The sequence below is a fragment of the Pipistrellus kuhlii genome, unplaced genomic scaffold (assembly GCF_014108245.1).
Source record: "Pipistrellus kuhlii isolate mPipKuh1 unplaced genomic scaffold, mPipKuh1.p scaffold_m20_p_11, whole genome shotgun sequence".
In the NCBI taxonomy this organism is placed as follows: Eukaryota; Metazoa; Chordata; class Mammalia; order Chiroptera; family Vespertilionidae; genus Pipistrellus; species Pipistrellus kuhlii.
In genome coordinates, this window is record NW_023425416.1 from 40,605,286 (window position 1) to 40,626,974 (window position 21,689).

Genomic DNA, 21,689 nt, shown 5'->3' on the forward strand with positions numbered 1-21,689 from the left:
CATGGAATAAAAGTTCAAAATGCATTATTTATAAAAACTATACTGAGGTTGAAACATCTGACACGTAAGGTGTACACCCAGTTTCTCACAAAGACGATTAAGTGATCAAACTCATGGCATTTATGAGTATTCCCACCATAAATCTTGGAATTTCAGGAATAAAGATTTTGATTTGCAAAAGCAAAAATAAACACTTGAAGTATCCCAGATGTTGCCTTCCAGGTTATCTGTAAGGATGTACCTACTTACTCAACCCAATTCCTTTTCTCTTTTGTTTGCCACATCAGAATATTCCACCAGCAACCCTGACTTACTGTTAGTCATATTCCAAGTGACAGGCGTCAGCCTCCTGCCACCGCTGGTCATCGCCATCGCCGTTATCATCATCTTCTACTGCTACCGTGTTCACCGGAAGCAGAAGCTGACCCCGTCCTGGGAGACCAGCAAGCCACGGAAGCTCATGGACCTCAGCGAGCGCCTGGCCATTATTATAGAAGATGACCGCTCTGACATCAGCTCCACATGTGCCAACAACATCAACCACAACACAGAGCTTCTGCCCATCGAGCTGGACACCCTGGTGGGGAAAGGGCGCTTTGCCGAGGTCTACAAGGCCAAGCTGAAGCAGAATACTTCAGAGCAGTTTGAGACCGTGGCTGTCAAGATCTTCCCCTACGAGGAGTATGCATCCTGGAAGATGGAGAAGGACATCTTCTCAGACATCAACCTGAAGCACGAGAACATCCTCCAGTTCCTGACAGCCGAGGAGCGGAAGACAGAGTTGGGGAAGCAATACTGGCTGATCACTGCTTTCCATGCCAAGGGCAACCTACAGGAGTATCTCACGAGACACGTCATTAGCTGGGAGGACCTGTGCAAACTGGGCAGCTCCCTGGCCAGGGGCATAGCTCACCTGCACAGCGACCACACCCTGTGTGGGAGGCCCAAGATGCCCATCGTGCACAGGGACCTCAAGAGCTCCAATATCCTGGTGAAGAACGACCTGACCTGCTGCCTCTGTGACTTTGGGCTTTCCCTGCGTCTGGACCCCACTCTGTCTGTGGATGACTTGGCCAACAGTGGGCAGGTAAGTCAGACCTGGATTCCCCTTACCTTGTCCTTAGCCTCACCTACCTCTTCATCCCTAAATAGCCCCACACTCTTATACTTGTCTATATCCACTCGCTCGTGGCAGGGTGCTAATGAGCAGCATTTCTCCTCCTATTTTTTTAAATCCTCCCCAATTCAGGACAGACATTTTTCTTGTTGAGTCGATCCTCATTTCTCTTCCACTTGCCAATTACTTTTTTGTACTTCAAACACTGTTAGCACTTTATATCTATTTTTTTCCTCTCTGATGGCTATACTCTGTACTGTTAGTAGTTGTGTTTTTGTTTTTATTTTTTATTGTTTTACATTGTTCTAGAAGGCACTCTCCATGGAGTACAAATCCACGCCCATTTGGTCCCATCTAGCACAATGCCTTGAACAGGGAAAGTGACCAAGGAGCATTCCTTGTGTGAATGATGGGCTGAGTGAATGAATAATTCCACTTTTAAAGCATCTCACAGAGTAAAATAGAAACCATTTAGCTACGGAGCTATTGGGAAGTGACTAGAAATTACCAGCATCCTTTATGAATGACATGGCCCCTTGTTTTCCCACACTGGAGGCTTAACTGTGGACCAGCGTGGAGTCTCCAGGGCACCAATGTTTTCTCTACCTGGGAGGAGGAACGTGCTTCTGAAGCCTTTAGTCACTGCCCAGTCAGCCCCCTGGGTCCATGACTGCTCAGGCAGTCTTGAGGTAAACATGTGGAAACACGAACAGATCAATGCGCCAGGAGAATGACTCATGCAATGACCTATTAAAAAGAAAAATGTCTTGTAATGCATGCCAATAAAAAAACATTCTCTGGGTTAATAACACCAGCTCACTTGACTTTCCTTAGATTCTTGAGAAGGGAGGACTCCATTATTATTTAGCTCTATAGGTGCTGCATCAGCAAGCATTTCAGCGATTCTTTCCCTAGAAATATTTTGCTGTTCCTCTGTATCTCATTGTTTTCATATTATGTCATTGATAATTATCAGTAATAATTATCAGATAATTTTCATATTATCATAATAACTTTAGCAAATGAAATGACACAAAGATCCAGATTTGGTCTTTTACTGGGGAAATATTTCATACAATTTCATTTGGTAGAGATTTTATGAAATTATACTAAATCCTCGGCACTACAAAGAAGATTCAGACAGCCCTTAAGTGACCCAGACCAATGGCATTTATGATTATTTCCATCATAAATTGTGGAATTTCAGGAATGAGGAAATATTTTTATTGGCAAAAGCAAAAATAAACATCTGAAGTACCACAGATGTTGCCTCTCAGGTTATCTTGCAAGGATGTTGTTGTAAAATACGGTGACATGTATCACGGAGCTGGACAAGGCAGCTCTGGGGTTTGGCATTTCCTTATTTCAGCATGTTTTGTTTATACTCCTTAAAGGGTGTTCAGGAAGAGAACATCCTATTTTTAAAAACAATGATATAAGGTCTACCTTTCTGTGCAGGTCTCCTTATTTTAAAGAGCGTTGTACTTTCTAAGATTATCTACCCAAGGTAGGGGACAAACATCAGCTGTATTTAGAAAATAAAATTGCAGTTGGGATGAAATAATGGGCCTCCATGTCTGTTTTTGCTTTAGGTGGGAACTGCAAGATACATGGCCCCGGAAGTCTTAGAGTCCAGGATGAACTTGGAGAATGTCGAGTCCTTCAAGCAGACGGACGTATACTCCATGGCTCTGGTGCTCTGGGAGATGACGTCTCGCTGCAATGCCGTGGGAGGTATGTATGCATCCCATCCTGGTGCATGCGCCTTCACACTCATGTCATGTTATTTGCTTCCAACAGGATTCCAAGGTTGCCAAAGAGTCAGCCCCAAAATGAGAGCCTAGTTGAGATGTGGTAGTACATAGCCATCTCAGTAGGGTTTGGAATTATGCTAAAAAGCCTAGGTCTTTAACCTGAAACCCCATGTTTGGAGCATAAAGCTTTTATCACCTTTCGTAAAGTCTAAGTCTTTATCTTGATGTAGCTTCCCACAGATATTTGAATGTGTAGAAAGTGATAAACACTAATATTAACAATTATTTCTACTTATCAAATGGATACTGTTCAGAAAAATATCTGATTTTTTTTTTTGGGGGGGGTATTTTTTGTATCTTAATGTTACTCAGAATTATAAGGTCTGGGATATGGATTTGACTCAAAATTTACTTTTATGGACAAGACTTTCCTTTGCTGGGAAAAACAAGCAGAATGGTTTGATGTATCTGTTTAGGTTTTGAAAAATTGCGCGAAGAGAGGTTATGAAGAATGCAGCACTCTTCAGGGGTGCAGGGGTGATGTCACTGTTTTAGAGAGTACTGGTCCCTTGTCCCCCGAGCTTTCTGGACACGAGAATGGCTGAGGTCTACAGTACTTGATCCTTGCCTGACTCTCTTCTCAGTAGTTTCCATCAGGGTCTGAGATCCCAACTTAGAAATTTATGGATCTAAACATGGTCCAGGCTGACTACTAAGTCTAGCCAACCTAATTCCAATTTTATTTTTAGCTCTTTGTTTTGCAATAATTTTAGACTTTTACAGAATAGTTTCAGAAATAGCAAAGACAGGAAGCTAACATTGGGACAATACTCTTTAATTAATCTATAGAACCTATTCAAATTTCCAAGACCCCAGGCACGTTCTTTTCTGGAACAGAATCTCACCCAGGTTCCCCCACAACGTTGGCTGTCCACACCCTCTTAGCATCCTTCAACTTGTGACAGCTCTGTCTATCTTTGTCTTTCATGACCTTGAGACTTACAAAGAATTCACACCCATTATTTTATAAACAGTCTCTCACATTGGGTCTCTCTCATGTTTCTCATGATTAGACTGAAGCTATATATTTTGGGCAAGAATACCCCAGAAATGACATTGTGTCCTTTTCTGTGTCTCATATCGGAGCCAGTTCACCTTGGTCACTTGGTGCAGTGGTGTCAACCAGCTTTCTTCCCTATACAGTAACTACTTTTTTTCCATTTGTAATGAATACATACCTAGTTTGCGGAAAGGTACTTTGACCCGTTTGTAAAGACACTAAACAGGTACACAGTAAGGATACTAGACCTGTTTCCTTATCATTCTGCCTAATAATTTTAGGCTCCATGAGTTGTTCTTGCCTGCAATAATTATTGTAATGTTTTTCTATCAGAGATTCTGTTTCTTATTCCTCCTGTGTTTGTTATAGATATTCTACTGTCAGGAATAGCTATACTTGCTTTCATCACTCCGTGTTACTTATTTAGTTATGAATTTATATCAGTATGGAGTTGTGGATATTTATTTTAGTCTACGGGTCTGTGATGTAATCATTATTTATTTTGTTGCTTTGATGGCCACAGCTTGGCTCACTGGGCTAGTCTACCCAACATTTCACCCGAGGTAGATTTGGGTGACACACGTGCTGGCTCTGATTCTTCCTCTTGTTTAGAACACGCTCAGCCAATTTCCCAGGACGGGCTCAGGTCACCCCCTGCCTTTGAGCACATTGCTGTATTCTCCCCTCCTCCCCTGGGGCCCTGCCCAGGGATGGCACTTGCTCTCCTGCTGCCACTGTCATTTTCTGGATTCCTGCTTGAGATTCCTCCCTCCACAGCACTTTCAAAAGTTGCTTGGTTTTTCCTTACCCAGTGATATTTGTTTAACCAGGTTTCAGCCACTGAGGATCGTTTTCTGTTTGAAAGCTCTGACAGTTCCCAAATGAATCCTTTAGGACCTGTATGAGTTCTGGAAGAGATGATGCTGTTGTCACTGTCAGAATACATTTCCCTACATTTTGGCATCTTTCCTGTCTTTACAAACCCGACATCCTGCAACCACGAGCTGGAGAAGGTGTCTCTGTGCCGTTCGCTCTGTCAGGGCAGCCAGCTCATTAGGGCCTCATGTGAGCTTCCTGCCTTCGTTGTTATCCATGACTGAGGCCCTTTCCTGTTGCTGTTTGCTGAGTGTGGAAGAATTCAGGCTAATGGGGAGGGACGCAGCTCACCAACTTTTATGAGGCCTAAAAACAGATACAGTATAAACAAGTTTTCCCAAGGAAGGAACAGGATCCCATTTGTTCAGCTGGTCCCAGAGAGCCTTTCATAACCGCTAAGGTAAGAGCAGATGGCCGGCTTCAGGGCATCCGGAAAGAGGCTCTCATTCTGTTTGATCGTCAGCCCACAGTCCTGTTTCTTCCATCTCTGCTCAGGCAGAAGAAAAAACAAAGTTGTTTATCTATCGTCATTTGTGTCCAACAGAAACCCTTTCACTCAGTTAAATGTGTGAACTCATTTATTAAGTCCTTAAAAAAAAACACCAAACACTCTTTTTTCTAAGAGCATTTTTTTGGGGGGTTGCCTTAAAAATCTTAAAGCCAGATTTTTATTATTATTATTTTTTTGCCTCGTCTTAATTCCAGATTTGGTTTTTACATTTCAAGAGTCTCTTGGAAGGTACCTGAAACTTGAAGAGCAATGAGTTCTTTCCCGGCTGCTGTAGAAACACACGTGTAAAGACGGGGCTTACTCTCAAGAAGCGTGTCATTTACTGATGAATCCGACTTTTATTTTGTTCTCCTTCTTAAAAATTTTTCCCATGCAGACACAGTTCTTCCCTTCCAAAGAAAATCGAGAATGCCCTCCACTTGATGTTCGGCTTCAATGGATAAGGTCTAAGAGAGAGGGCAGGGTAAAAATGTCTCTCCTTAAGCTTAAAACTTCTTTTCTGTGACTTGAAATACGACACTATTTCTTTTCATTGCCAGCCTCATTTCAAAAAGGAAATGCAGACTATGCTCACCTTAGTTTGAGGAGTTATAAAGCGATATTTTTCCCCCACCAAATGGGGCAACTGATATTCCCATTAGTTCATTCTGAGGGAGAGAACATCTGCCTGAATGAAGTAGGTTATGAAGTGGCTGGGGACAGTCTTGCAGGAGAATACGAGCTCCCTGTTTTCCTGGCTTGGAGCAAGTCCATTCTATTCTCAGGGTTGAGCCCAAATTCTTCACGTGGGTGCAGCCTGGCCCTGGCTGGCCTCTCTGGTCTCTTCTCCACTCTACTCTCTCTTCGTTTCACAGTCACCTTTATGGACGCCTTTTAGGTCTCACCTCCAGCCTTTGTCTCATGCTGTTTACTGGGACTGGGACCCTAAAATCGACTTGTAAACAGGCACGTGCGGTTCAGCTGTGGTTAGTGCTGCAGGGAGGTAAGGCAGGGGCACAGGGAACTGAATGCCCATGCCGGCTAAAGGAAGTGTGGCCGCGAGGGACCGGTCAGCTCTGGAAGGAAAGGAAAGACCCAGGGATGTCCTCGTGAGTTGCATCTTTTCATCCACCTTCTCCGCTGTGCAGACCAGCTCAGAGAGCACTACACCGGGGAATCCTCACTCTCATCGGGTGAGAAAATGCAAACTGCCGATAAGAGCACCATTCTGAAGCCAATTGGTATAACCTCATTAGCACAGATTTCCACCTGGGAGCTCAAGAGATGGGTTGCCATAACTGAGGAGAGTGGCCAAAGGGGAAAGGCTTTCTGGTGGAGGTAGGTTTGGTCATGTAATAAAACACAAAGGAATACTTGCTACCATGACATGAATACCAGCTTCATGGATCTGCTCATTTCATCCAACAAGGGCTCTTTGAAGTATGTACTTTTTTTTTTTTTTTTAGGTATGTTTTATTTTTGAATTCCAATAGAGGAAGGGAAAAAGAGAGGAAGAAATATCAATGATGAGAGCAAATCATTGATTGGCTGCTTCTTGCACACTCCCTCCTGGGGATTGAACCCGCAACCCGGGCTTGTGCTCTGACTGGGAATTGAACCATGACCTCCTGGTTCATGGGTTGACACTCAACCACTGAGCCACACTGGCGGGGCTGAAGTCTGTACTATGATAAGCCCCATTTTACAGATGAGAAAACAGAGGTTTCAGGAGGAAAGCTGTGGAGCCAGGAAACAAAGCCCTATTATCTGACTCTAGTCCACAGGCACTATCTTCCTAGTGCTGCTGGTCTGACCGATAGAGTACATGTTTAATAATAAATGGCAGGGACAGTCACCATTGTTTTCTTAGGGACAGGGGAGTCAGCAGTACTGTGTGCATCCCGGCCTTTGACGAGAGCCTTTCTGGAGGTCCCTGACAAGACAGCCACAGCCACACATTGAGGAATGTTCAATGATGGCCTCACTTCTAAAATATCATAACGATTGACCTTCCTATCTCCCTAGGTGGATTTCTGTTCACAGAATCCCAAGGCTAGTAAATTCTGTAGCATGTTGCAGGCTCGGTGTCTTCATGTCTGAGATAACTTCCTTATTCTTACATTTCTCTGAAGATGCATTCATTTGTTCATTCATTCACTCAACAAATATTCATTGAACACCTAACATGTGGCAGGCATTAATCAAAATGCTAAGGATATAGCAGTGAGGAAAACCAGCCTCTGCCCTCAAGCGACAGAAAGTCTAATGAAGAGCTAATATTTTAGAAAGACAAGTAATGAACAAGTAGATATCCTATATAATAAAAAGCTAATATGCAAATTGTCCCCTCAACGGGGAGCTCAACCATGGGGCGAGGCTGGCCCACTAACTACCCTTGGCCCCTCCCCCTGGATGGCCCAGCCCAATCGGCTAATCGGGATGGGCAGGCCGGGCCCCACCCATGCACAAATCTGTGCACCAGGCCTCTAGTATATTATAACATCAGGGGTGATTATAGAAAGAAAACTAAAGCAGAGTTAGGGAATAGACAATGACCAAGGGTGTTATTTTAGATACTTTGATCTGAAGGAATACAAGAGGAAAAACACAAGAACACAGGACTTTGTAGTTGTTTGAAGAGAGAGCTAGACAGGAGGAAGAGACTGGTGTGTTACTTTTTAAGAAGGAGAAAAGTGCTGAAATCTCCATTCAGCAACGACAAGTCCAGTGACCGGCTCTTTTACAAAGAAATCTCTGTCCGTGGCTTTCAGTTTGTTTAGTCTTCATGCAAGTGTTTGTGGGGTGTGTGGGAGGCAGATGAAGGCAGGGTGCCTCTCAGGGCGCCCACTGGCGAGCACAGCAGGCACCATGTTCATGGCATCCCCAGCCAAAACAGGCCCACAAGCTCACCGACTTCCAAGTCTCTAGCCATGTAGGCCTTCAAATAGAAGCTGACACACAGCAGCTGGCCGAACGGATACTTAACAAAGAGGAAAAACAAAACCCCCAGAATGGCTCCTGCGCGTACTGTCAGCTTGCTACAGTCTTGTGAGACTGACAAAAAGTGCAAATGCATCAAAAAGAAAGAAAAGAAAAAAAATAAAATAAGAGGGGTGGGAGAGAAAGACCAAAGACCAAAAAGACTGGGATGGAAGCACTTGGTTTTGCTGGATTTCAGGGGAGGCTTACTTAGAAGGCAGAATAAAAACTCGGGGGCCCTGCTTTGGGGAAAACTGTCAACAACTTCGCTGCACCGTGAAGCTGGAGCTGCAGTCCATGCAGCAGCTGGAGGCCAGATGTTGACTTTTAGGGGAGTGGCTTTGCTGTGCAGAGACCAGCCCTGGAGGCCTGCCCAACTGGGAAGAGGGAGGCAAGTGTGGTTTCTCTCCAGTGCCTCCCACACACCCCAGCAACACTCGCATGGACACCAAACAGCAGAGAAAGTAAAGGAAGCTGCGAGGGCCTGGCGGGGAAGGTAAAGGTGGGACAAGACTGTCAGAGTCAAGACTGCCAGGAAAGGCAGGGGAAGGGAAAGAAGTCGGAAAGAAGAACACCTTCTCAAGCAGTGAAATGATGTTTCTTAGGAAAGGTGTGTGAGACCCTCTATCAGGGGTCCTCAAACTTTTTAAAGTGGGGGCCAGATCACGGTCCCTCAGAGAGCTGGAGGGCCGGACTATATGAACTACTAATTCCTACTGTAACACCTCGGCTGCGCTCACTGCCCAAAAAACCTGGCGGGCCGGATCAGACTCCTCTGCGGGCCGCATGTGGCCCGTGGGCCGTAGTTTGAAGACGCCTGTGTCTAGATCCTGAGGTGTAGAGCCCCATACGCCTGGGGTGGGTGAGACGGGGGCTTGGTTTGAGCCCGTAATTGTACTGTATGGGCATTTGCCTTGAGTTGGGTGCCGCAGAGCCTGGAACAAGAATTGGAGTGTGTGTAGCTCTTTGGGAATAGATCTCAGGAAATGCCAACGAGGGAGCGGGGAAGTGAGTCATGAAAGAGAAGGAAGCCAGTGAGTGGTGTGTCGGCAAGCAGGTCTGCACTGTGGACAACTGGAGTTTAACTTCCCTGGGGTCCTGGGGTGCCAGGTCAGACGTGTACCTCGGCCTCACCCCACCTGGTTCAGGAGGAAGCTGGGTGCTTATCTCACAGCGCCCATCCGTCTTTGGTCAAGGGCTGCTCCTGGGCCAGGTGGGAGGATGAACTGCCAGCTCACCCAGTGTGCATGGAAAGGGTAAGTGTAGAGGGGGGTGTGGCCAGTGGTCGGTCCTATAGCAGTTTACAGTGGTTTCCGCAGTTTCAGCTACTTGCAGTCATTCAAAGCTATTGGATGGACAATTCCAGAGACAATTCATAAGTTTTAAATTGCACAGTGTACCGAGTAGCGTAGTGAAATCGTGCTGAGGCCTGCTAGGGAGGGGGATCATCGCTTTGTCTAGCGCATCCACGCTGTTTACATTCCTCCCCACTGCCAGGCCCATCATAGCCACTGGATCATCAGATCCACTGCCTTGGCATCTTACTGCTTGTGTCCAGGCCAACCTTGTTTCACTTGGTAATGGCCCCGAAGCACAAGAGTAGTGTTGCTGGTAATTTGGATGTGCCAAAGAGAAGCCAGAAATTGCTTCCTTTAAGTGAAAAAGGTGAAAGGGCTTGACTTAATAAAAACGAATCTCACACACACACACACACATTGCAGGGTGGCACTCTGCATGATTCCATGGATAGGAAGGGCTGCAGTACAGAGTAATGGTGGAGGGCACTGACTTCCCTCATTTTGTGGGTATGGGAACTAAGGCATCAAGTGCACACGTCTGTTATCCAAATCCTTCTATCTGTTCACAATGGAGCCAGGGCAAACAACACTGACAATACCCCAACCCGTGACGCATAGTGTTAGCACTATTTTTTTAAGGGCTAAACTCAGTCTTACTCTCTGGACTCTTTGCTTCTTTTCTTAGAGGCATTTCCAGATGTTTTTAAAGGGTGGTTCTCATTCTAGATTAGCCAGGGACGGCACTCTTTGAACTAATCCCACTCACCCCTTAACTTGCTGCCCCTGCAGTTCACCACAGAAGGGAGGCCTGGGCATTGTTTGATCAAAGGCACATAGAGGAACTCTAGAAAATACTGCCTTAACTCTCTTGCCAGCCATGCCCTGACCTGGTACCTGCAGTGTAAAATGCAGCAGTCTCCTTTTTCCCATCTTCTTCCTACCCCCTTTCTGGTCCTCCAGCACCCCTAACCCCAGAATGGCGCAATGTTGGTACAGAAGAGCAGTAAGGAGAGGGGTCCGCTTGGCCATCAGTAGTGTCTCTGCAGTGCTTGATTAGAAATGGCAAACCATAATATCCAACGTGTCCCAGAAGGTTCCCCTTTTCGGGTCCTCTGGTGGGAAGGGCCTAGCCCAGGCAGCCAGGACACATTTGTCACGTTGGTGACAGGCATGTTCCCAGCTGTGCTTGTTCTGGGTGGGGGAGAAAGAAGTCTCTGAAAGGTTTGGTAGGAGGAGAAAGTTTCCTAAAAAGGCAAAGCCGTCCCATCAGAGTGACAGTAATGCCGTCGGCAGTTCCAAGAGCTCTTCCCGGGATCCAGTACATCCTTTGACCTTCGTTTTCTCACCTGTGGAAACGAGGTGCTGGGTCACATCTCTGAAGACTCTCCTTTAGCATTCTATGTCTGACCCATTTGAAACCCTTAGAGTATCTGTAATAACTTGTGTTCATTTCCTCTGTGGAGATGCAGCGCGTATTCCTTGCAAAACATGTTGAGCGATGCCATGGACCTGTGATCTGTGGTCCTCTGATTGGTTGTTTCAGATTTGCAATGTGGAGGAGGATGGAAACGAGAGGAGGTGGTTAGTAGCTTTAGTAGCAATCTGGTGTTGCCATGACACCCAAGTGGAATTCATTTTCCTTGTAATTCATTTCTACAGTGTTTCCCGGAAGTCTCACTCCCCAATGAACTGGGGGCAAAACATTTGCTTTTGTTTGTTTGTTTTTTAAATAAAGAAATATATGGGTAAAGGTCAAACAACAAGGGGAAAATCTAAATAAATTTTAATCCCACCCTTTAGCCTAAACCACTTTGGTTAAAGGAGGGGCAAGGAATTGAGAGATGTTTGCTTTTGTCTATATCTATCTAGTGATTTTGTACTTTTAATTGTCTGCATTTTCTAAAATAAAGAAGCAATGAGAACAATAAACAAGGATAAAAGATATGTAATTTGGCCCCAGCAGTTTTGCACTGGTTGGGGAGTTGCAAGACACAAAGCTCAGCCTCTTCCTGGGAATTTTATAGTTTGGTAGAAAGAAAGAGAATGGAAGAAATAAATGAACAGCAGGCAAATCAAAACTCAAGTCTCACCCCAAGAGCAGTATGGGTTAAATACTGTGGACCCACAAAGGCAAAAGCGTACACACAGCAGGGTGTGTGTACTTATCTTTGTGTGAAGGGAGGCCTTCCTCCCGCATTTCTCTATTTTAAACGATGTAGAAAAACAACATTTTGCTAGCTCTCCTGATTGGGTGAGGCTGAAGAAGCTAAGTATGCTAGCAGGGTTCTGGGAAAGAGGGGAAAATACCAAATAAACAAGAGCAAGCCATCTATTTTCACAAAATGTCATTTTGCCTTGAAAGCTTCTTCACTTCTTGGCCTGGGAGGGCCGACGAGAGAAAGTTTTACTCATTAAACAGGGTTGTTTTGAAGCTATAGGTCAAAGATCCTCTTTCCTTTGGAGAAGAATGTTGCATCCAGCCTCCTCTCTCCTTTTAGCTCTGACATGTTTTAGTTCTGGAGTTGTTTCTATCTTTTAAATTTTCCCGTGCCTCTCTGACATATATTGTTAGCTCACCCACTGGAATTAGTGTGCTGTCTTTTTTTTTTTTTTTTTTTTAATATATTTTATTGATATTTTTCACAGAGAGGAAGAGAGACAGACAGAGAGTTAGAAACATCGATCAGAGAGAAACATCGATCAGCTGCCTCTTGCACACCCCCTACTGGGGATGTGCCCGCAACCAAGGTACATGCCCTTGACCAGAATTGAACCTGGGACCTCTCAGTCCACAGGCTGATGCTCTATCCACTGAACCAAACTGATTTCAGTAGTGTGCTATCTTAAGCAAAATTCAACTAGGGTTTATACATTGCTACTCTGGACAGAATTGACAGATTATTCATTCACTCACTCTTTCATTCATTCACTCACACACCAAAGCCCTTGTTGGGAGCCTTTTGGATGGGAGGCCCTCTCATGGGTGCTGGAAATACAAGAATGAGAAAGGAACTCTGAATCTGTCCTCGAATGCGCACAGTCTAGTTGAGTAAGACAAATAAGCAGATGATTATATTAAAATAGAACACATGATAAAGTAGGGCTCTGCCCAGGACATCTGATCAAGAATGGCTTCGGTTATATTCATGAAAGTTTCTATAAAGAAATTGATCTTAGTTGAAACCTGAAGCCCTGGTGAAGGGTTACATCATGTTCTATTGTCTTTACAGCATGTCTCACTGAAGGAAAATACTTTTTAAGCTTTTGTTTATTGATGTTATAATTAATCTCTCCCTTCTATCATCTTACTAAACAGCATTTTGCAAACTTTTTCTCATCACTGCTATCCTAAAGAGACTTTGTAGACATTTTTTTCTAAACTATGAATTCCCATGAAACTATTCATAATATACCATTTTAACCATTTTTAAGTGTGTAATTAAATCACTAGCATTAAGTACATTCACAATGTTGTGCAACCATCACCATTATCCATTTCCAGACTTTTTTTAATCTTCCCCAACTGAATCTTTGTAATCTGCTAAATACTAACCCTCCATCTTTCACCCTGGCAACCACTGTTCTGCATTCTCTCTCTAAGAATTAGTTTATTCGAAGTATCTCATGTAAGGAGAATCATACAATATTTATCTTTTTTTTGTCTGGCTTCTTTCATTGAGCATAACGTTTCCAAGGTTCATCCGTACTGTAGCACGTATTAGAATTTCATCCCTTCCTAGGCTGAACATTACCATGAACTCAACACCACCTATGAAATCTGTTTTTGTTCTCTGGACCATTGTCGGGCTACAAACCACTCTAGTGTGTAAGACTGTTTCCACCTCCTAAGAAAGTACCAGTTTTGCTCTGTTGGGGCAACATCACCCCGTTGAGAAGGCTTGTGTCCCAGTGAAAGCTTGCTGACCCTGCTGGTCTTGCACTCCACTCTGTCCCTACCTATTAGCCCAATCAGTACCTAGCACTCAGTTGTCATTTGTGGAATACTCCTCAAGCTCCTTCTACAACCACTCCTTCCTTCTAGTTTTAATCCAAGATTAAAAATTGTACTCAGAGTCGTCACGGATATATCTGGACACTCAGTGCCTCTGCAGTCCAGCCAGCCTTCCCAGCATGCTCCTGGCCCCCGGCTGCAGATACTCTTCTCAATGCCTCTGTGTTCATCTGCTTTCTTAACAGAAGTGAAAGAGTATGAGCCTCCATTTGGTTCCAAGGTGCGGGAGCATCCCTGTGTCGAAAGCATGAAGGACAATGTGCTGAGAGATCGGGGACGACCGGAAATTCCCAGCTCCTGGCTCAGCCACCAGGTAAGGGGTGGCTGTTGTGAGGAGAGAATCTGAGTGGCCCCTCAGGTAGGAGAGGATTCTGGGCTATTGGGCTTCCATCGGAGGGCAGATTCCCTTGTGTGCAGTGATCCCATTAGATTTTATTTAGAAAGAAAATTTCAGTCAAGTGGGGTGACCCTGTTATTGGAAGTCCCAACTGGCAGGTAGATACAGCATTCAGAGGGCTCACGATTATCCTTTGAAGGGCATCTGTCCCATTGCCCAGGCCCCTCGGTTCCAGTTAAAATATTTTGTTTGTGGCCTCTGCCCCTCACCTCTAGACCTTTACCTAGGGAGTTTATGTTGTGTTCCCTTCTGGGTTCCACATGTTTTTTGGAAACTTTCAGTTGTAGAAGTAAATACTGAGCAGAGAGAAATCAGCAGAGTGTGTAAGCCCGCAGGGCTGAGAGGCAAGCACCCAAGTCCGTGTGCAGGCCTATGCAGGCTGTGCACAGAGCTAAGAATGAAAGAAAGTAAAGAGGAGGGACATGCAAATGAACAAACAGGAAGTCAGTTTGTTGGGAACATCCTAATGGCTTCTTTATTTTTTCTTTTCAAGAAATGGTAGGAAAGGTCATCTATAGCAGGCCTCTGAAACTCAGATGACAGGAGACTGTGGGGCGTTAACTCTGAAATCACAAGGCACTCTTGTTATTCCTTTGCAAAGGCGCCTCCTCAACTGTGCAGTTCTTGTAATGAAGCCATGATTCATGATTATAAAATTCTGGAAAGAATTTGCATAATACATTTTTCCCCTTAATGAGATTTGTTGCCCTATTGATTTCAAGTTAATGCTTAATATTTAATTTAATTTACTGCCTGTAATTACAGTGTCAGAATAAAATAAATGTTACTTGTGTACCAACAATAACACTCCACTCTTAACAGGGGCCATCAATCAATACCGTCAATTAGGTGCATTATACAATTAATTCAACATCATGAACGTGATCCCCGGCAGGGAGGGGCTCTGAGGGGTGTTCGGAAAGTTACAAGTGGGGGGAGTGTGCTGCTTCTCAGGGCAGTGTTGGGAGTCATCTGTTCACCAAGCCCACCTGGTGAGTGGTCCCGCAGATAAGAGTGTTGAGCCTAAATGTCATCAGGAGCACACCCCTTCTGCCTGTAGGCTATCTGTGTAACCCCAGGCCTGCTTTATTTCCCACAAGGACTTGAAATAATAGCAAAAATATTTGCAATGCAAAATAAACATTCAAGCCCTGGAAGAAGACCCTCCCCAGGGTACTAGGCAGCATTTTCTGGATGGGTCTTTTGAATGAGCGCCAGGATTGGGGTCAGGTTGAACCATCTGAAAAGGCCTGAAATCAGGCAGGTCTGACCCACAAAGACAACTGTTTCGCAGGGCCCAGCCTAACGCTGGGGAGGAGGGGGGCAGCTCTGACTGGTATCAGGTCCCGCAATATGCTATGGGGGCACTTCCTGGGAATTTTCAGGACCCCAGAAGCCTACTGAGGGTCCTTGTGCTGTCTCTCCATTTCACGACTTATTGTGATCAGAAGGCAGCAGAGCGGTCAGGTCCAACAGGTGTCCAGGGCTATGCACAGCCCCCTCACTCTGCATGCCACTGGCTGGCCTCGAACCGCGAGCACTTGGTGGAAACGGTTCGATGCATGGGCTCTTTCCCACCTGGCCCGCGCAGCAGGAACAAGGGACCATCTGGCCCGCCGTGGAGCCCAGCAACACACCTGCTCATGTTGCCTGTGGACTTCTCTTCCTCTGCAGGGCATCCAGATGGTGTGTGAGACTCTGACCGAGTGCTGGGACCATGACCCAGAAGCCCGGCTCACGGCCCAGTGTGTGGCCGAGCGCTTCAGCGAGCTGGAGCACCTGGACAGGCTCTCGGGGAGGAGCGGCTCTGAGGAGAAGATTCCCGAAGATGGCTCGCTGGGCACCACCAAATAGCTCTTTCCAAGGCAGGCTGGGCGAAGTCCAAAGAACAGAGGCAGCGGAAGCTGCCCCTAAGCCGATGGATGCTTTCTGGAAAACCAGGGCTCACTTCCCTCCCTGTAAGCGACGGGACTGAGCAGAAAACAGCTGGCCCGGGTGGGTGACATGAAGCATTCTACGCCTCTGACGTTGTCATAGGATAAGCTGTGTTAGCAGTTCCTCAGGAAATGAGATTGACTTTTATAATTGCTAATAACATTTGCACTTTATAAATGCCTGTAAATAAATATGGAATAGCTATGTTTTATATATATATAAATATATATATACAGCCATACTCTGGAAAGAGATAAAGAAAAAGATAAGGTTTTCCCAGGAAATGGGTTTGATTGGAGAGCTCCAGAGCTGAGCACAGAAGAAGGGATCCATGACAACATTAGCACTTGACAATCACACGTGGGATGGGTGGTTCTCTGACTACATGGGGGGAGGAAGGGGCTGGCATTAGGAGAGAGGCTCTGTGTCCCACAGTCTGCTATGGCCACATCGCACTTGCTTCTACAAAATCATTCCGTGTGTGCAGGCCCTCCTTTGTCCACAGAGCTACTTAAGAGTCCCACTGTATGGGGAACCAGATCCCGAGGCTCCTTGTGCCACTGTTTCTCCTGGATTGTTCACTTGAGCTTCCGGCCCAACATCTGGCCAGCCTCGCATTGCCTTCCTCAACTAGCGCAGAAATGTGGCCCCATCTCTAATGGTTAAAATACTCTTGAGCATTGTTTTTGCCTTCACTGGCTGCAGAAAAATCAGGACAAATTTCCTTGTCCATGAAATTGCTATACCTTCTACTAATAATATATATATACATACACACACACAAACACACACACACACACACACACACACACACATATATACATATATATATTCTCCTCCCCCCATACCTATGTTACTCTTGTTTGCTCCCAGCGCTTCTCCCTTTCCTAAAAAGGATCAAATCTCCCCAGAGTTCCTTGTGTTTAACTTTTCAGCACGCTTGGTGTGAGTCTCCAGCTTTCTAAGCCACACCAGTAGCTTGTGTCTCCCAGGCTCCAGAGTGCTCAAGTGTACCTTGGTCTGGTGCAAAGGATTTGAGCTGCACAACACTGCCCCAGTCAGGACCACTTCCTCGGGCACTCCGAACATGTGTTGTGCTTGGCCAGCGCTGTATTTCACAAAATAGAGCCAGTTTTTACATATTTGGAGATTTTACACATACACACACACCATCTAGATCCTCCAGTGAGACTAGTTAGCAGATGGTTTGCAGTTCTCTCTGACCCACATCACTTATAAAATGAAGGTGTGGACGCACTTATAAAGCTGCTTCACTTCTTGATGTAAACATTGGCGCTTTCTGCCCACCCACCTCTACCCCTCCCGGGACCAAGTCCCCCTATAAGGGATATGCATGCAAGCATCATTCCCTGGCTGCATCATATGACCGATTCCCTTCCTCTCCCCATTTGGTGTTAAGATTTGAAGTTGGCCTTTTTGGACTAAAGGGGACCTCCTCTGAGCGGTCCCAGCTAGCCCAGGTCTCTTTTGTCTCTCTATTAAGAGCTTCCTTCCCCTCTGTATTATGGAGGGGAGTCCTTTTCTCCAAGAAGCTTTCTTCATGATCACGGGTCTCTCCATCCCACCAGCCTTCCCAACCTTGCAGAATCTCCTAGTGAGGATTTGAGGGTGGAACACAGGAGTCCTGTTTGAAGTTAGGAAATCCGCGTGGTAAGAACAAAGAATGAGCTTTAATACTCCATAGGAAACTTGTTCTTCCACAAACAAGTGTCAATGCTGCAAATAATCATTTTTTTTTTTGTGTGTGTGTGTGTGTGTTTTTTAAGAAGCTACTTATTTTCTGCCAAATATAGGAATATTAGAGACTTCCCAGTGAGTCAATCAGCTCTATGTGGATTTTGAAAGAGCTCATCTCATTGGGGTTTTAGCAGGCATACTGAAGTTTGGGAGTAGGTGGAACTTTTAGGCACCCTATCCCGTGGGGGTGGAGGGAGTATGAGGGGCTGAAACCTAAGGACAGGTTGGCTACAATACATGGGAAGTGCCCAGAAATTCCGAGCACTTTGAAGGCTTGTTGACACCATTCAATAGCTGTTGCTCATTGACCTCTAGTGGCGACTTTCTAGAATACTGGTCTACTAATGATTCCAAAGAGCTTTATCACTTCTGGGTCAGCATAAACTGGAATGTAGAATCAGATGATACTGTGGCTTGATTTGTTTATGTGTTGTTGTTTTTCTTATTCAAGACGACGACCAAGGAATAATCTGTAGTTCCTAAAAATACTGACTTTTTTTTTTTTTTACTACTCTACACAAAGGGAAAGTTTTATTCTTTTATGGAACACTTCAGCCATACTCATGTATTAAAATAGGAATGTGAATGCTATATACTCTTTTTATATCAAATGTCTCAAGCACTTATTTTCATACTGTGCATTGTTCGTCTTTTATATAAATAAAATGTTTATTAGATTGAATAAAGCAAAAGTACTCAGGTCAGCTTCTTGTCTCCTGTCCCTATTCATAGTAGCCAAGTCCTATAGCCTCACTTGGTTATTTTGCAGTTTATGTAGAAAAACATCACAAGACATAATCCTCTCCAACTTTTCCATTTGCATCCTTCTTTGACTGACAGCCTCAGGTCCCCTTTTTAAAAAAGCATTCATAGCAGCAGTTCAATAACATGAGATACAGCCGAAGCTGTGGGTGGCCTGCCTGATCCCAGGGCCCTGGCAGGTCCCTCTGCATCCCCTGGCTGCCTTCTTAGCCAGTTCCCCGCTCCCCACCGTCCAGGGAGCTGCCTCCATCCCCATGACTGCTTCTCCCAGGGCGTGGCTCAGCCAAGGTTGCTGCATAAGAGCACGTGCTTCTTCTATTTTCGCCTTTCTCTACATGAGCAGCTGGCTGATAGCTATCTTCGACTTCTGCCAGATGTCATGCTTCGTCCCTCTTCCTTTCTACCTAGCCACAGTGTCTCACCTGAGGTTTGTAACCAGCTTATCTGCATCACTAGGCAAATGTACTCTGGGCAGTTGGCTCAAGGTCATCACTTTCCAGTGACAAAAGTACATATGGTTTTCCTGCCCCCAACTTGAAGCTCCCCCTTTTGGAATTAGAGATAGCTGTGTGCTGCACAGTTAAGGTTCTGCAGAGTTAAGAAGGTTTAGAAACCTTACGGTTTCTAAACATCAGCACTACTGACATTCCGTGTTAGTTAATAATTTGGGGAGAGGTCTGTCCCTTGCACTGTAGGTTGTATAATAGCATCAATGACCTCTGCCCACTAGATACCAGTAGCACCCACCCCACAGCTGTGGCAACAAAATGTCTTCTGGTAGAGACGGAAATTGCTCTAGCAGAGAATCACTGAGCTAGATGATGATGTAGTCCTACACTACTGTGGGCACTAGTTAGAGACATATCTGAGTGCCAGAAACCCGTTCCAGCATGTCATAATTTTAAGAGTTTCATCAAAAAGTTGATGGAACTTGGGGACTCAACAAGGGCTGAGTCACATATGTAGTCACCTGTTGGAATGGCTAAAGGCATTTCCCCCAAACCTGAATAGGATGATTGTTTGCTGCCAGATAGCTCAGGACATCTTAATCTACATCTTGCCTCCTACTGGCCAAACACTTGAACATTCCCAATCTGACAATGCTCCTGTATGAAACCCTATGAAGTGTTTATCTCCACCTTGCCTTAGGACAGTTTGTGTTAATAAAAAGCAAGGGGTCTTGAGACAAGGGGAGCTAAGAACTTAGCTTCTTCAGCCAGGCCCCTCTGACCCCCAATGCCTCTCAAAATTATCTTCGTCTTTGGACTCCTACTTAATCTACACACAGCCTTTCTCCAGATTGCTGAACCCTTCTTAATGTTGGAACAAGAACCCCAGCATCTGAGCAAATAGTCTGCAATTTTAGTGGTTACTAATTTTGGTAGTTACTTGCTCCTCCATTTGCCAGCTGTTTGACCTGGGCAAGTGACAAAACTTTTCCATGCCTCAGTTTCTAGTGGGATCTTATGCACCTCCACCTATGCAGGATATTATTGCAACAGGAAATACATGCAAGGCTCTGAGAGTTGTGTCTTGACTTTGGAAAGCCTTCCCACAACCCATATTAAGTTGGTTAAGTATGCCAAGGGCTGCTTTGCCAAAGAGGTAACCCAAGAGCATTAAACATCCAGAGGAGAACCAAGCACATACAGCAAGCCTGCCGATGAGGAAGATCCTGTCATGAGAGGATCGATCCCCTGATGTAAACTCTCCTTTGCTGGCACCTGCTGTGGCAGCAGGTTCTATCCTCCACCAGCTCTGCAAGCTGGATGATGTGCCCATTTTACAGATGAGAAATCATGCCTGGAGGGCTCTAGGAACAGTCCTCCGATCTCCAGGAGGTAGAATCTGGGTGCACAGCCAAGTTGTCTTGAAATGGGAATTTAGAATAAGTTGGAATAACAGTTTGCAATGATGCTTGGTCCTCTTTCCTTGTCCTGTCTCCTGTGGGAACTGGCCTGCCCAGTGGAATGGGGCGCCCTGCCGCACGCTCCCCTTCCCCCATCTCCAGGGCTCTCATTGTTCTCATCTCCCTGCTGCATGTCTGTTTGCTCAGTGAGGGCAGGGAAGGTGCTTTTCCATTCTATTGCCATTCTGGCTCTCCATTAGCCTGATAAGTGTTGTCTCAATTCTTTTTGAGAGAGCCACTGAGAGATGAATGACTGTGTGTAGACAGAGTTGCCCAACCTGTGAAATGTGTCCTGGTGTTTCAGATGCTTTCAGATGCTGCCAACTTAGAAAACATTAGTTCAGTGGGTCTGTTTTTATTTTATGAATATTAGAAAAAAAATAAACACATTGCATGTGAGCCTTCACAAATATGATTACCTGAAATATAGCCGAGTTTAAAAACTGGAATTGATTTTTTTAAATGCACTAAGTACGGTATTTATTCTTGGCAACTACAGGGGATATGAATATGAATGACTGATGTTAGCTCCATGCAAAGAAGCAAATCCACATCAATTGCGAACATATATTGAGCACTCAAAGTGTCAAACACACTTATCTGTTTTATTTTCTTTATCTGCTTAAATCTTCACCACACACTTAGGAAGTAGTCTTTCCTCCATATTAGAGATGAAGAAACTGAGGCAGATAGGGACATCTTGCTCACAGTCCCCCAGGGAGCAATCTTTAGCCTGGGATTTGCACAGAAATAGACACAGCATTCACACGACTGCTTGAACAGGAGATGCAGCTATAGTTAGAGGACAAGGTGGAGGGCCTGATGGACTGACTCCTTAGCCTTCAAATCAGAGGAGGAAGATGCAGTTTGCCCTGGAGGGAAGCAGTGGCCATCAGGGAGCCCAGGGAAGGTCATTCCTCAAAGGCACATGGACTCTGGGCTCCAGCCCAAGAACTTCAGCCAAAACAGGAGCCAAGGTCCTCTGACCCCCTGCAGGCTCCATTTTGCCAGGGTTATTTCAGTTCTCGCTACTGCAAGGTCAGGGGCATTCCCAGTTGGCAGTGAGTCTCCCAGTGACCTCTACAGGGACACCCTCCCTCCCACCAGTCAGCAGCTTTTGAATGCAGGCTCTTTGTGCCCAGGAGCTTCTAGCTGGTGGTGCTGGGTTTTGTTTGAACTTCTCTATGCAAATGACATGCTAATGTGCAGCCCTGAGGGAAATCCTAGGTGACTGACAGAAAAGCTTTCATTTAAACCAGTGTCCATCCTTTATTCACAAAAGTCACAGCAGTTGGCATCTGCTCATTTTGCTCGTTTTCTTCCTGAAATAGGCTGCCTAATC

The 21,689-nt window shown here is 45.3% G+C and overlaps 1 protein-coding gene across 1 annotated transcript in view; it reads left to right on the forward strand.

Moving 5' to 3' along the window:
- TGFBR2 (transforming growth factor beta receptor 2) overlaps window positions 1-16,198 on the forward strand; it is a 77,441-nt gene extending 61,243 nt beyond the window's left edge. The window contains exons 4-7 of the mRNA XM_036431678.1: window positions 288-1,087; window positions 2,710-2,851; window positions 13,772-13,899; window positions 15,658-16,198. Of these exons, the coding sequence (XP_036287571.1) occupies window positions 288-1,087; window positions 2,710-2,851; window positions 13,772-13,899; window positions 15,658-15,837 (1,250 nt within the window). The 3' untranslated portion in view covers window positions 15,838-16,198. The remainder of the gene's footprint in view (window positions 1-287; window positions 1,088-2,709; window positions 2,852-13,771; window positions 13,900-15,657) is intronic.
- Window positions 16,199-21,689: the final 5,491 nt, after the last annotated feature.